This window comes from Alligator sinensis, unplaced genomic scaffold, assembly GCF_000455745.1.
Source record: "Alligator sinensis unplaced genomic scaffold, ASM45574v1 scaffold47_2, whole genome shotgun sequence".
NCBI lineage: Eukaryota > Metazoa > Chordata > Crocodylia > Alligatoridae > Alligator > Alligator sinensis.
The window spans coordinates 187,459-200,103 of NW_005842150.1; the positions used below are offsets into that span (position 1 = coordinate 187,459).

Below are 12,645 nucleotides of genomic sequence, written 5' to 3' on the forward strand. Positions count from 1 at the left end.
TTGCTCAGCGGGCCAGCAGTGGTGGTAGTCCCCCCGTCCCCCAACGGGCTTAGTTTAAAGCCCGGTGGAGCAGGTCAGCCAGTCTGGCTGAGAAGAGCCTCCTCCCTAGGGGAGAGAGGTGGAGGCCATCTCTTCCCAGCAGCTCGCTGCCTCTCTTGCCAAAGAGCGGGCTGTGGTCATGAAAGCCAAAGCCTTCCTGACGACACCAGCGCTGCAGCCTTTGGTTGACCACATAGATCCTCCTGTCCCTTCTCAGCCCATAGCCTGAGACTGGGAGGATCGACGAGAACACCACCTGTGCCCCCAGACCCTTAAGCCCCGCTCCCAAATCCCTGTAGCGCCTCATGACCTGGCTGGGAGTGCTCCGAGCAGTGTCATTGGTGCCCACATGAATAAGGAGCATGGGATAATGGTCTGTGGGTTTAAGGAGCTTTGGGATCCTCTCCGTAATGTCCCGGATGCGGGCCCCCGGGAAGCAGCAGACTTGCCGGGCTAAGGGGTCGGGGTGGCAGATTGCCCCCTCAGTCCCCTTGAGGAGGGAGTCTCCCACAACAAACACCTTACGTTTTGTCTTGGGGAGAGCAGGGGCGGTAGCTGCAGTAGGAACCATGTTGCCTGTGGGGGCCGGCAACTCAGCAGGCTCTGATACATATCTTAAATATGTGGTTATTTAAAATCTTTTAAAGTGATAATGTAACAATGAGTGCCATAGTGTTAAAGGAAGAAAGCCTTGACAATCACTGTGTATGCAAGAACAGAAACCTGCATGATGGGGTTCTTAAAACAAATAGTTTGTTAAACAGTAAATTCAACTCCCTAACTCTCCTGTGTTGACCTGCGTTTCGCTGACCACAGGTTGTGACTAGGTTAAGAAACACAGACATTCCAACTGCATTGTCGTTAGTTCTTATAACGGGAAATCCTGCTAGTTTTAGTGGGGTATGATGTCCATGAGAATTCTGTCTGAATAAGGATCTTGGGATTTGCAGACTGTTTTTGTATCCCTGAATGAAGATGGATCTGGGCTTCGGGTAGGTGTTTAAGCAGGGGAAAAATGCAGCAGTTGTAGTAGGCTCCTTTGCTAATGAACCCTGGATATTTCCTCTGAAGGCTTAATCTTTATGGGTGCAGAAAGTGATGGTATCATCTTCCCGCAGCTCTGCAAGAAATACTGTAAGACACTTCTGACGACAAGACTATACTTAGTCTGCTCCTTGTGCTCTGAAACAACTCTGCAGAGAGGAAGTGAGGGGAAATCCAGTGAGGGAGCCCACAGTAGTGTTGTGCCTGCAGGAGCAACAGTGGGGGTCCAGACTGGGATAAGAAGCAGGAACATAGGCATAAGACCCAAGTAAATCTCCTAAGACTTGTTGGCTAGGATTTGGATACTGGGGGAGTGAACAAACGTTGTTCTCATTTCCTAATATTGTTTAGAGGGGAGGGGGAAGGGTTATCATCAGGGATCCGGGTTTTCTGTTTCTCACAGAAAAACGGGGAAAAATGCATATTTCCCCTTTTACCCAAGAAAAATGCAGATTTTTCATTTTAATGGAGAAACACACGGATTTTGCACTTTTGCAAAGAGCTCTCTGCAGGCTGCAAGGGGCTGGGGGGAGTGGGAGGAGGCAGTCAGGAAGGGGGCGCCATGTGCAAGCACGTGTGGCAGCATAGAGTTGTACCCTGCCCTGCTGTCAGGCAGACAGGGGGTGCCTTACCAGGGTGGTGTGGGGCATGCAGCAGCAAGTAGCTTCCCTGCCCAACCCCTCTGCCCTGCCATGCCGGGTCCTGTCTGCTGGTCTATAGAGGCCCCGGGGGAGGGCAGCAGGATGGGAAGCCTGCAGTGGGCAGCTCTCACCCGCCCCTGCCCTCTGCATACATCTGAGGGGCATATCCCCTCCTCTCCCCAGGAACATGCACAGTGGTGCAGAGCCACCCAATCTGCCCAAGCCCACAGTGGCCAGCTCCCCCTACTTCCCTCCATGGGCTCCGCTTGGGGTGTGCCGCCTGCAGGGAAGGGGAAATGGGCTCCGCTCTGCTGCAGCAGCCATGGCCTTCTGTGGGCGGCAGCTGAGGCTCAAGCGCTACTGCGGGGGGCAGAGGGCTGCAGACCCGGGTCCCTGGCCCCGTAGCCCTGGCAGCTGGGGGAGCCCTCCTGCACTGCTGGGGAGGGCAGGAGGCTGTGGGTGGGAGGGCAAGGGGCACCAGCAGGGCCAGGGGGCTGTGGGTGGGAAGTGAGGGGCACAAGCAGGGGTGGGGGGGAGGGGGCTGTGGCTTGGGACTGAGGGGCCTGGACTTGCATTCTGGTGAGAAAAGGGGGCAGGAGAAGCTCTGATTTTGCATGATAAAAAACCCTAAATCAAATACCAAAATATATTTAGAATTTATTTTATTGGAGTAAATGAGGCACTGGTAGGCTTCCAAATTGCTTTAAAATTTTAAATATATCAATAAAACATTGTGTTCAATTGACACACACACACATATCTCTCTCTCTCTCTCTCTCTCTCACTCTCTATATATGTATGTATGTATATAAAATGGTGTTTCATTTTAATCATGGATTTGGGGTGGTTTTATCAGAGAATTTGCCATTTTTTCATCAGAGAAAACCAGGATCCCTGGTTATCAGGTAGGAGCTGTATCTAAACTAACTGGGGTCTTAATACCCTATGACAGAAAAGTCCATAAAGGGATATCCTTATCCTGAAGTAATATACTGCCCTACATTTCATACTTAAAAATACTGGGAGTATAATAAGGGGTTCATGAATGAACAACTGTACAGTTATAGACAGCAGCCTCACATTAAAAAAATTGTTAACCTTCCCCCAGACACTTCACACCCAAACCCAGTGAAGACCCAACAGCAAACAGCAAACAGCTTTCTTCCCAAGTTGACCCAACCACTGATATCACTAAATTCTACACGTGCTGCTGTCATCACATTCTACACTCACTTTGTTGCCAAGGGTCCTGCTATGTCACAGTCTGTAGCCCAGTTATGTAAGCTAAGGGCAGGTCTAGGTGGATGAAGCATACTCAGACTTTTCACTGAGGAATGCCAAACTGACCATCAAACTTGTGGCTTCATTTCTTGTTTCTGGAAGAGAAGGCGGTGAAAAATCTTTCTGCCCTGTGTTGTCTAGACTGGGATGGATCCACAGATGTAAGCAGTGGTGACAGAATACAGCTGATACTGAAAACAACCCAATGATAAACTCCAGCTGAGAGCTTCCACAGACAAATTGCTGTCAGAGTACAACAGGCCTAAAAGTTTATCCCAAGCGATCTACTTTGTAGCTATAAAGAAAATCAGAACCTGGAAGTATGACAGCTGGAGGTGTCATCTTACTAGGATTGAAAATGTTTCAGTAAATCATTGGTTAAAGGGCTATTTTAATCTCATTTCAATTTAACTAAACTGGGAGTGAAGGGCAGTGATGAAAGTGTTGGCAAACTGCCTTGGCTACAAGACCTATAGGTTTATATATTAAACCACAAATGGGGTGGAACCTGTCACAGAGTGCAGTTCTGTAGAATCAGGGCAGCAGGGCAAAGTATTGTTAAGTGATTCATCATGTATGAAATTTCTGAGTGGTAGATACAGACTGTATATTGGGCTTTAACTCAACCTAAGTGTCATTTGCAATATTGACAACTTCCTTGCTTCCTGCTCCACTCCTTTGCCAACAACAAGCCTGTGTTGTCTAAGGGAATAATATTCTCATGTTATCATATGAAAGAAACCTCAATGTGGGAACTATGGATTGCTTGGTTTGGGCAAACCCAGCCTGTGCTAACTGATCTTGTCAGACATAAGTGACAAGTGATTTAAAAAGCCATGAGGGAGAAGGAAAGGGGAAGATAGGGGAAAGGCAGATGCATGTTAAAAGGAAAACTGAGGGTCTGGGAAACTTTATTTTCCTTTGCACAGAAAATGATTTCAGGTCATGTTACCCTCCCCTCAAGTTTAAGCTGTATTTCAGCCCAGCTCTGAACTGTGCAGTGCTCTTGTTCCTCAGAAGAAATGGGAAAGGTGTAATGGAGTATATGCCCACTCTCTGTGGCTGATAAGTGGCATCAGCATCATCCTGTTCCATGACTGTATGAAGTAAACACCCTTATTAGAGGGAATGAGATACTGAGGAAGGGGAAGAGGAAGTGGTCTCAAGGAAGCAGTGCTGGGCTTATCTGTTTTGATGACTATAGCTATTCCCTGTATAGGGTGGGCTAAAATTCCCTTTTGTCTTTATCGTAAGAGATGGTTTGGCTCTTGGTAGTCCCTGGTTTTGAAATCCAAGGGTGGGTTCAGCTCTGGAATTCATTGTAGTGGCTATATTTATAATCCTCATTCCTTAGTCGGCCTGGCAAGAAATAAGAAGCACAAAAAGAGCAGATTTCCTGCCAACCAGAGAAATGTGCAAAGCAGAAATGGAATGGTGCAAAGCTCCCCAAGCAGTCTTGCAAGGAAGGTGTGAGCTAGGAAAACTATGTGCTTCCTAACTTGTAATCATTTTCCTGGTAATGATTTTAGGTCAGATGCCTCCAAGGAGTGCCTTGAGCAAACTTCAGACTCAGTTTTTTGCTCCCTTTGAGGCAAGTTAAAAATAAACTTAAGCAAACAAGGACAAATTTTATTTGAGAATTTCAGAGTTGTTGGTTGCCTGTGACAGAAGGATTGTGTATGTGTGCAATTATCTGGATTTGACCTGATGTATTTTCTACATTTACACTGTGTTTCTCATGTAATCCATATTTATACATCCCTTAAGCTTATAACCTACTTTTCTGCAGGTAAAACTGGTTAGCATCGATGCAGCAGAAATCGCGGATGGAAATTCATCTCTGGTACTGGGGCTAATATGGAATATAATCTTGTTCTTTCAGGTAAAACTACTTATACTGTAATACTAAGTGAACTACTCCATGAAATTGGTCAGCTCCAGCAAAATACAATGGAGAATGGGCTTGATCCTCACTTCATCTACCCCATTACAATTATGTAATTCTATTAATTTCAGTGGAGTTACTGTGGTGTAAAGGAAGCTCAGGCCTACATGAATTTCTGATGCTAGCTCAACTAAAATTTCTGCTACTTCTTCCCTTCTAACTGCTTGGGGCTCTAGTCCAAATTCTCTGGATGTGAATCAACACCAATAGGATTGTGTCCAGGGCTAGGGACAGAAGTTACATGTAAATCAGTTTAATTGATCAGAAACTGGTTTAAACCTGTAACAGAACAGAAGCTCAGTGCACATAAACCAGTTTCAAAATGGCTAAAACTGGTTTAAGATAAACCTGGTTGAATGTAGTATCAGATTTAACTGATTTGCGTGAAACCGGTTTATGAAACTTCTGTGCCAGACCCCTTTCTGGTTCAAGTTAAAACACAGTCCCCCAGCATCCCAACATGCTTTCTAGCCTTGGGCTGAGCTTTGCTGTGCTGTGCTGTCTTCTCCAGCCGAGAAGGGCTGGGGGCGGGGGGAAGGGACTTCTTCCCCCCCACCCAGGCAAACCCTGGCTGGGTCTGGGGCCAAGGAGGGGGGTTAAACCCACCTTCTCCTGAGTACAGAGCTGCCCTACTGCTAAACTTACTGAAACTACTGTTGACTGCAGCTGTGGACTAGACTACAAATCTCAGAGGTACCTGGAAGCAGGAACAGGAAGAGATGAGCAGCCCCGCAGAGTCCTGCTGCTGTGATTCTGGACTGTAAATCCCAGAGACCTTGGAAGCAGTACACAGCCAATGCTGGCTACATGCCAGAGAGGTGTGCTCTAGTGCCCCCTGGCTTCTGGCCTGAGCCACTGCAGGCATCTGGCTGCATTTCCTGAATCAAAAGTAAATGTGTCCAGTTGTTTCTCAATTTAATCTCTGCATCGTAGACTAACCTGCAAAGTCTGAATCGATTCCGCCTCAGGCTTTTTGACTGTCTGTACTTAGCCCAGCTCAACCAGGAGAAGCAGGGTTAAAGGTTTGGGGCTTTTTGGGGCTGGGGAGAGGGAAAGGGAAAGGGAAGGTGATGGGTGTGACACAAAAGGACAGGCCATTTCACCAGAATTCAGGGGAGAATTCAGTCATTCAGAAGGTAGAATTTCACAAGCTTAGGTTTCTGTCTGGGGCCAAACCAGTAGCATAATGGAGTGGTAGGGGCAAATGGGGCAGAAACCCTGGGCATTGCCTTTGTGGAGGGCACAAAAACAGCCACTGCTGACGCCTCCCTGTGTGTTGGCAGCTGCTCTGGCATAGGCCGGCTCTGCTCTGGGCCTAACTATTGTGAGAAGAGCATGATACTGTTGGAGGTGATAAATCTGAATTGTCAGCTTTGTTCCAAACCTGAGTCAGATCTCAATACCATCTTCTCAACCCATTTCTAACCTGTATGTAAAATGAATATGCTGTTTCTTGAAAGAAAGCTTCACTGAAGTCTAATGAATAGAGAGTGCCATTCTCTTGTTTATAGAACTCGGAGGGCAGTGTGATGCTTGCCCTCCATTCCCCAAACAGCTCTGATCACCTCGAGCATTGGACTACTGCTCTAGAAGCAAGACTCCCAAGATGTATTGTCATTATACTCTATATCAGAGTATTGTGGGTTGCAGGGCAACAGCTTGGGCACAGAGAGAAAATCCAGGTGATGTAGCCCACCTAACAGTGGGGCCCACAGCAGAGAAGGGGGACATGAAGAAGAACCCAGAACTACATCCCCCCCCCGCCCTTCCTTGGCATGAGACCACCATTCTGGGTGCTGATTTTTAGGGCTATTATGGTCTGTGTTACCTTAATACACAGGCCTATAATTAGACCTTAAAACACCTTTAAAGGTGTTTTAAGGCTATCATCTTAAAGGAAATACCACTATTAGTTTTCCTGAAAACAGGATTTAGGTTTGTTTTGACTGCTTTTCCCAAATTTAAGTACCTTGTGTTTTACCTCATTTCTTACAGATTAAGGAACTTACAGGAAACCTCAATAGGAACTCGTCCTCTTCCAGCCTGTCATCAGGGCCCAGCGGAGCTGACTCAGACACCTCTTACCCTAGCACTCCAAACGTAGAGAGGAACATGTCTGTTACAGTGAAGGATCAGCGAAAAACAATCAGAGCCCTTTTGACCTGGGTTCAGAGAAAAACACGAAAGTAAGTCAACTTTCAAGTCCTGTCCATACCTTAGAAAAGTTCTCAGTTTACCACCTTCTTTCCTCAAGATTTAAAATTATTTTTTATGTAGTCTGTGGGAGGAGTCTACAATAATACAGGTTGTTTAAAACTTGGCTTTTCTGAGAGTGAGCAATTTACTTATCTTTTGGCATATTATGGGCCAGAGCCTCAGATATAAATTGACTGACCTGAAGCAGCTGAGCTGCAGGCCCCATTTTCCTTTTTCACAATTTTGGTGTTATGAGTTAACTGCCACCAGCATATGTAGCACTGCAAAGGACCCATATTAAGACCTTTCCTTGTCCTGGTATGTTTGCAATCTGTTACATATGTTGAGCAGATCAAAAGGCAGCTATTAAATCAAGAGTTTGAACGGGTGTTTAAGATAATTATGAATGTTGTTGTTTCCCCTTTGGGATCACTGCATGCATTCTTAAGAATTGGCATTCTCTTTCTAGAAGAATGGCCATTTCATGTGTTATGAAAATTAGGGGTGCCCAAATGGGAAAATGTGAATTTAAACCCCCTTACACCTTGAGAGAAATTGGATGTGGCTTTGAACTTTGTATCTCAACACACAAAAGCAGATTATGTTTGAAAATTAAGCATAATTAACAGGGGCACTGGCAAATAGCTTAGGCACAAGACAGCTTTGCAGCCCAGCCCTCTGCTTCAGGCAGCAAGTTTCCACAACCTTCTGAAGCAGCCAGCTGCCTGTGTTCCCTCTACACCTGCTGATCCCCATTCTCTCTGCAGCAAGGCTAAGCACAGATGGAGTGGAGTAGCAGGCTCCGCAGAAGGGGATGAGTGGCATGGCACAGCTCTGTTCCACTGATTTCCAGCCCCCCCATGCTAGCTCAGACTTTTACGTGCCAGATCCACCCCATTGGCCGACCCCGCTTTGGCCAAAAAATAAATCACTTGGTATCAAATTATTATTGGTGTAAAAGTAATGTCTGTTGTAGATTTAATATACGGGCCAAGAAGAAATGGTTGACAGAAAACAACCACCTTTATGTAGGCAATAGTGGATCAAAATGTGCTTATCCAAATTGAATGGCAGGGTCTTTGGCCAAATGTTTGCTCTAGGGCTTTATGGGTAAAGATTTGTGCCTGTGCATACAAATATTTTATGTGCACAGCACTGAAATATGAAAGTTCTTTAAGCCCATTCTCTCACATTCGTCCGTGAAATAATTCTAAAGAAGTCAGGCAGAAGGCAGAGTAGAGGTACACCTAAATTAGAGATTCAGTTAGTTTCTAAGTTTTCATAGATTCATAGATGTTAGGGTCGGAAGGGAGCTCAATAGATCATCGAGTCCAACCCCCTGCATAGGCAGGAAAGAGTTGCTAGCTTGTGGCCATTATTTCTTGTAACCCCCGGGGGCGCCTTGGTGAATAAAACCTCCCCAATTCCCTTCTGCGCCCCCGTGATGAATTTATAGCCAGCCACGAGTTCGCCTCTCAACCTTCTCTTGCGGAGGCTGAAGAGGTCCAGGTGCCCTAGTCTCTCCTCGTAGGGCTTGGCCTGCAAGCCCTTAACCATACGAGTGGCCCTTCTCTGGACCCTCTCCAGGTTATCCACATCTCTCTTGAAGTGCGGCGCCCAAAACTGCATACAGTATTCCAACTGCGGTCTGACCAGTGCCCGAAAGAGGGGAAGTATCACCTCCTTGGCTCTGTTTGTCATGCATCTGCTGATGCATGATAAAGTGCAGTTAGCTTTTCTGATTACTTCATCACACTGACGACTCATGTTCATCTTGGAGTCCACTAGGACTCCAAGATCCCTTTCCGCTTCCGTGCTACTGAGCAGGTCATTTCCTAGGCAGTAGGTATGCTGGACATTTTTCCTCCCTAGGTGCAGCACTTTGCATTTCTCCTTGTTAAATTGCATTCTGTTGTTTTCTGCCCATTTGTCCAACCTGTCCAGATCTGCTTGTAGTTGTTCCCTGCCCTCTGGTGTGTCCACTTCTCCCCACAGTTTTGTATCATCCGCAAACTTGGACAGAGTACCCTTCACTCCCTCGTCCAAGTCTCTGATAAAGACATTGAAGAGTATCGGTCCAAGGACCGAGCCCTGCGGGACCCCACTGCCCACGTCCTTCCAGGTCGATACCAACCCATCCACCCCCCAGTTGCCTAACTCTGCCTTCTGCCTGACTTCAGACAAACACAACTAACTACCTCTTTCTAAGGAAGTCAGTGGAATTGTACAGAAGTGAATATAGCTTGTTGCAGTTTATGATTGGTTGCTGCTAGTGCAGACAGAGGAGGCTAAACAAGTTAATAAAAAAATCCTATTTACAGCAGTGTAATGATGCTGACACTGCTAGTGACTGGGGGGGTACTAAGGAGGAAATGAACTAAAGCAGTAAAAGCCAAAATGTTTTCAGTCCCACTTAAAAGTACTGGGTAGAAGGAAATAAATGGATGGGAAATGAAATGTTTTATAGCATATTTACAAGAAACAAGAAAGTGCAATTATATTAACTCAGTCCTAACTGTTTAACCAGGAAATTTTACAGAACTCTATTTTTGGTGTATTCCATTTTAACTTTTATATGCAAAGAACTTGTGCATGAACCAAAAGTTGACAGATGCATATATTGGCTCTTTCTGCATTCTGCATGGCACTGATTTTGTTATTTAAGGCCAAGCATACAAAAATATGACTCATTTATATTACTGTTTAACATATGTGTTGGCCCCTTTCCCTTACTATGGGATTAAAACATTATAGCACAGTAAAAACAGCAGTTATTCAGACATTTGGTTTTGTAAATGTTAAATGTGGTTGCTAAATCCTGGAGGGTTTTTGTTTTTTGCTAACTGGTTTCTACAAACAGGTTGATGTCCATTGATAGCCAAACGGTTGACTCAACTTATGAATCTTTGTATTATCTGAAAGTACGTCATACTGTTTTAAGTCCAAGAAACTCAGGCGTGACTTTTGCAACCAGATAACTTTGATATAATTCAAGATATTTGAAGGTGATGGTGCTTTAATTAAATATAATCAGAGATCTAAATCCACGTCTTTTTATTTAGATATGGCGTTGCAGTTCAGGACTTCGCCAGCAGTTGGCGGAGTGGCCTTGCTTTCTTAGCTGTAATAAAAGCAATTGATTCCACCTTGGTAGATATAAAACAAGCTTTGGAGAAATCAGCCAGGGAAAACTTAGAGGATGCTTTCAGCATAGCACAAAATGTGCTTGGTGTTCCTAGACTTCTGGAACCAGAAGGTAACACATTCACATCGTATTTCTTTCAGTGAATCTTTGAAATTGTAATAAAAGAGTTGTGACTGATTATTTATTATGTGTTCAAAATACTTGGCAATGGTTAGGCTGTTGCTGTGGTCAGACTACTATCTATCATGCTGAATAATACTGTTTCCTACTATTCCCTCACCTGCCTGTATCTATCTATCTGTTGTCTTTCATCTTATCTTTAAATTGTAAGCTGTTTGGGGCTCTGTGTGACTGCCTTTCTGTTGTGTTTGTACAACATCTTAGCATAATAGGGCTCTGGTCCATGGCATACCCTTATGTCCTCTGTCAAAATAATGAATTAATATTACAACTCTCTCAGGCTCCAGTCTGTACTCCACTGGGCTGGGAACTGTGTGAACATAGTCATTATCATCCCAAAGGCTTACACCGTAAACCAGAAAAATAAGACAAGATAGGAAAAATGTATCCTACTCAAACACAGCTAAGAGGTTGCTGTATATTTATTTTAAATTTCCTTTCCTTTTCACAAAACTTCTGCTGTTACATTTGTCAACATGCCTCTGATTCAATCCTAAAATGAGGGTGGGCATCAGTGATGCAACTGAGGACCTTGCATGGAGACCACAAAAATGTTAAAGTGGAGGAGAGAGAGGCCACATACAGGTGTTATGTTTCTAGCAGGAGAATTTCAACTCTGGAGACCAGGGGGTGTTGAGAGGCAGGGAAATGCTCTCTTCAACTTACCGAGACTGGGATCACTCTGGTCTAGGGAAGGTGAGGGAAGCAGCAGCTCTTTGCTTCCTCCTGGTCCCAGGAGGGATCAAGCAGGAAGAAAGGCTCCAGTGCCTTCCCCAGACTGGGGTCATCCCAGTTTGGAAAAGGTGGGAGGGAGGGGCGCACCACTCCTGCTTCTCTCGTAGACTGGGAAGGCAGGGAAGGAGCTGCTGCCTGCTGCTCCCCACTTGCTTCTCACACTCGAGTTCCTGGGATCATACCGATCTGAGAAAGACATGAGGAGGAGGGTAGAGAGAGCCTATACTGCCTCTTCTCCTGGAAACATTTCTAGTGTTAGAAAGGTCCTCAGAGTCTGTCAGTAGTAAAGAGGATTCTGCCTTTTCTAGTCCCAAAAAAGAGCAAATGAATGCCTGTAGCTTTTCATAAGAATATTTCTACCTTGAATCATATACATAGGATATACTTCTGATCACCCATTCCTATGGAAGTTTCTTAAAGCATTTAAACAGTTCATGTTTTTCCTCCATAGATATAATGGTTGAGTCACCTGATGAACAATCAATCATGACATATGTGGCACAATTTCTGGAGCATTTCCCAGAGCTAGAAGGGGTATGTCTATGTCTGTCTCCTAGAGTATGGAATTTTTAGAATTTGCAGTGGCTTTTTTGAAAAAAAAAAAAAGTATATATTTGTTCACTTGTTCACCTTACAAACTATTTTATTTCAAGTTGGTTAAAACCCACATTAATTTTTAACAATTCCAGGTAAGTTTGTCTCCTCAGATCCTTGAGGTTTTCCATTAGGGTTGCTAATCAGGCCAAACCTTAAGCCAAAACCCAGCTTTCATAGGGTTAATATCCATTCAAGTAAACAATCTCCTGATTCTTTCTTGCCCCAGACCCTAAGAGGGTTCATAATTGTGCTAAAACCCCTCCCAGAATCTCAGATAACTTGGCAGTCATTGTTAGAGCCATCTTAACAGTCCTTGTTGGACTGTTCTCTAATTTCAAAACCAAGAAGAACTGAAAGATACAGCCTATTTTAGCTCTACAGGCCGTTATCGCAGTCAAGCATTCACCAGTGAAATCTTGGCCCTATTGAAGTCTGTGGAAAAAAAATTTTTAGGTGACTTCACTGGGACCAGGATTTCACTTGAGGGCTTGTCAAAGGTAAGGAACTGGTTTGGAATTCATTGGAAAGAACAGATAAGTAATCTTTGTCGGGGCTGAGAGGTGGAAAAGCTTGTTGAAGGTAGAGGAAAGGGAATTGAAGGACTGAAGACATAACAAGGGTTGAGAAAAATGAGAGCAAAGGAGGAATTGGAATAAACTTAGTAGATCTGTCCTAACAAACTGGATATTTCTGGGCTTATCAAACCTTCCCCCCCATGGGTATTGGCTGTCACTGGTGTAAAATCAGTGAATATCCTTTTCACTATGAAAAGGATATTCCAAGAGACATAGTCCCCAGGAGTAGTAGGATGTTCTGGTTGTTTTGCCCAAAGAAACATACAA

General features: G+C 44.7%; 1 protein-coding gene across 1 annotated transcript in view; it reads left to right on the forward strand.

The window, feature by feature from the left end:
- The window catches only part of CLMN (calmin), a 48,660-nt gene that overhangs the window by 16,371 nt on the left and 19,644 nt on the right, over positions 1-12,645 (forward strand). The window contains exons 5-8 of the mRNA XM_006025496.3: positions 4,795-4,887; positions 6,946-7,136; positions 10,209-10,402; positions 11,658-11,740. Of these exons, the coding sequence (XP_006025558.1) occupies positions 4,795-4,887; positions 6,946-7,136; positions 10,209-10,402; positions 11,658-11,740 (561 nt within the window). The remainder of the gene's footprint in view (positions 1-4,794; positions 4,888-6,945; positions 7,137-10,208; positions 10,403-11,657; positions 11,741-12,645) is intronic.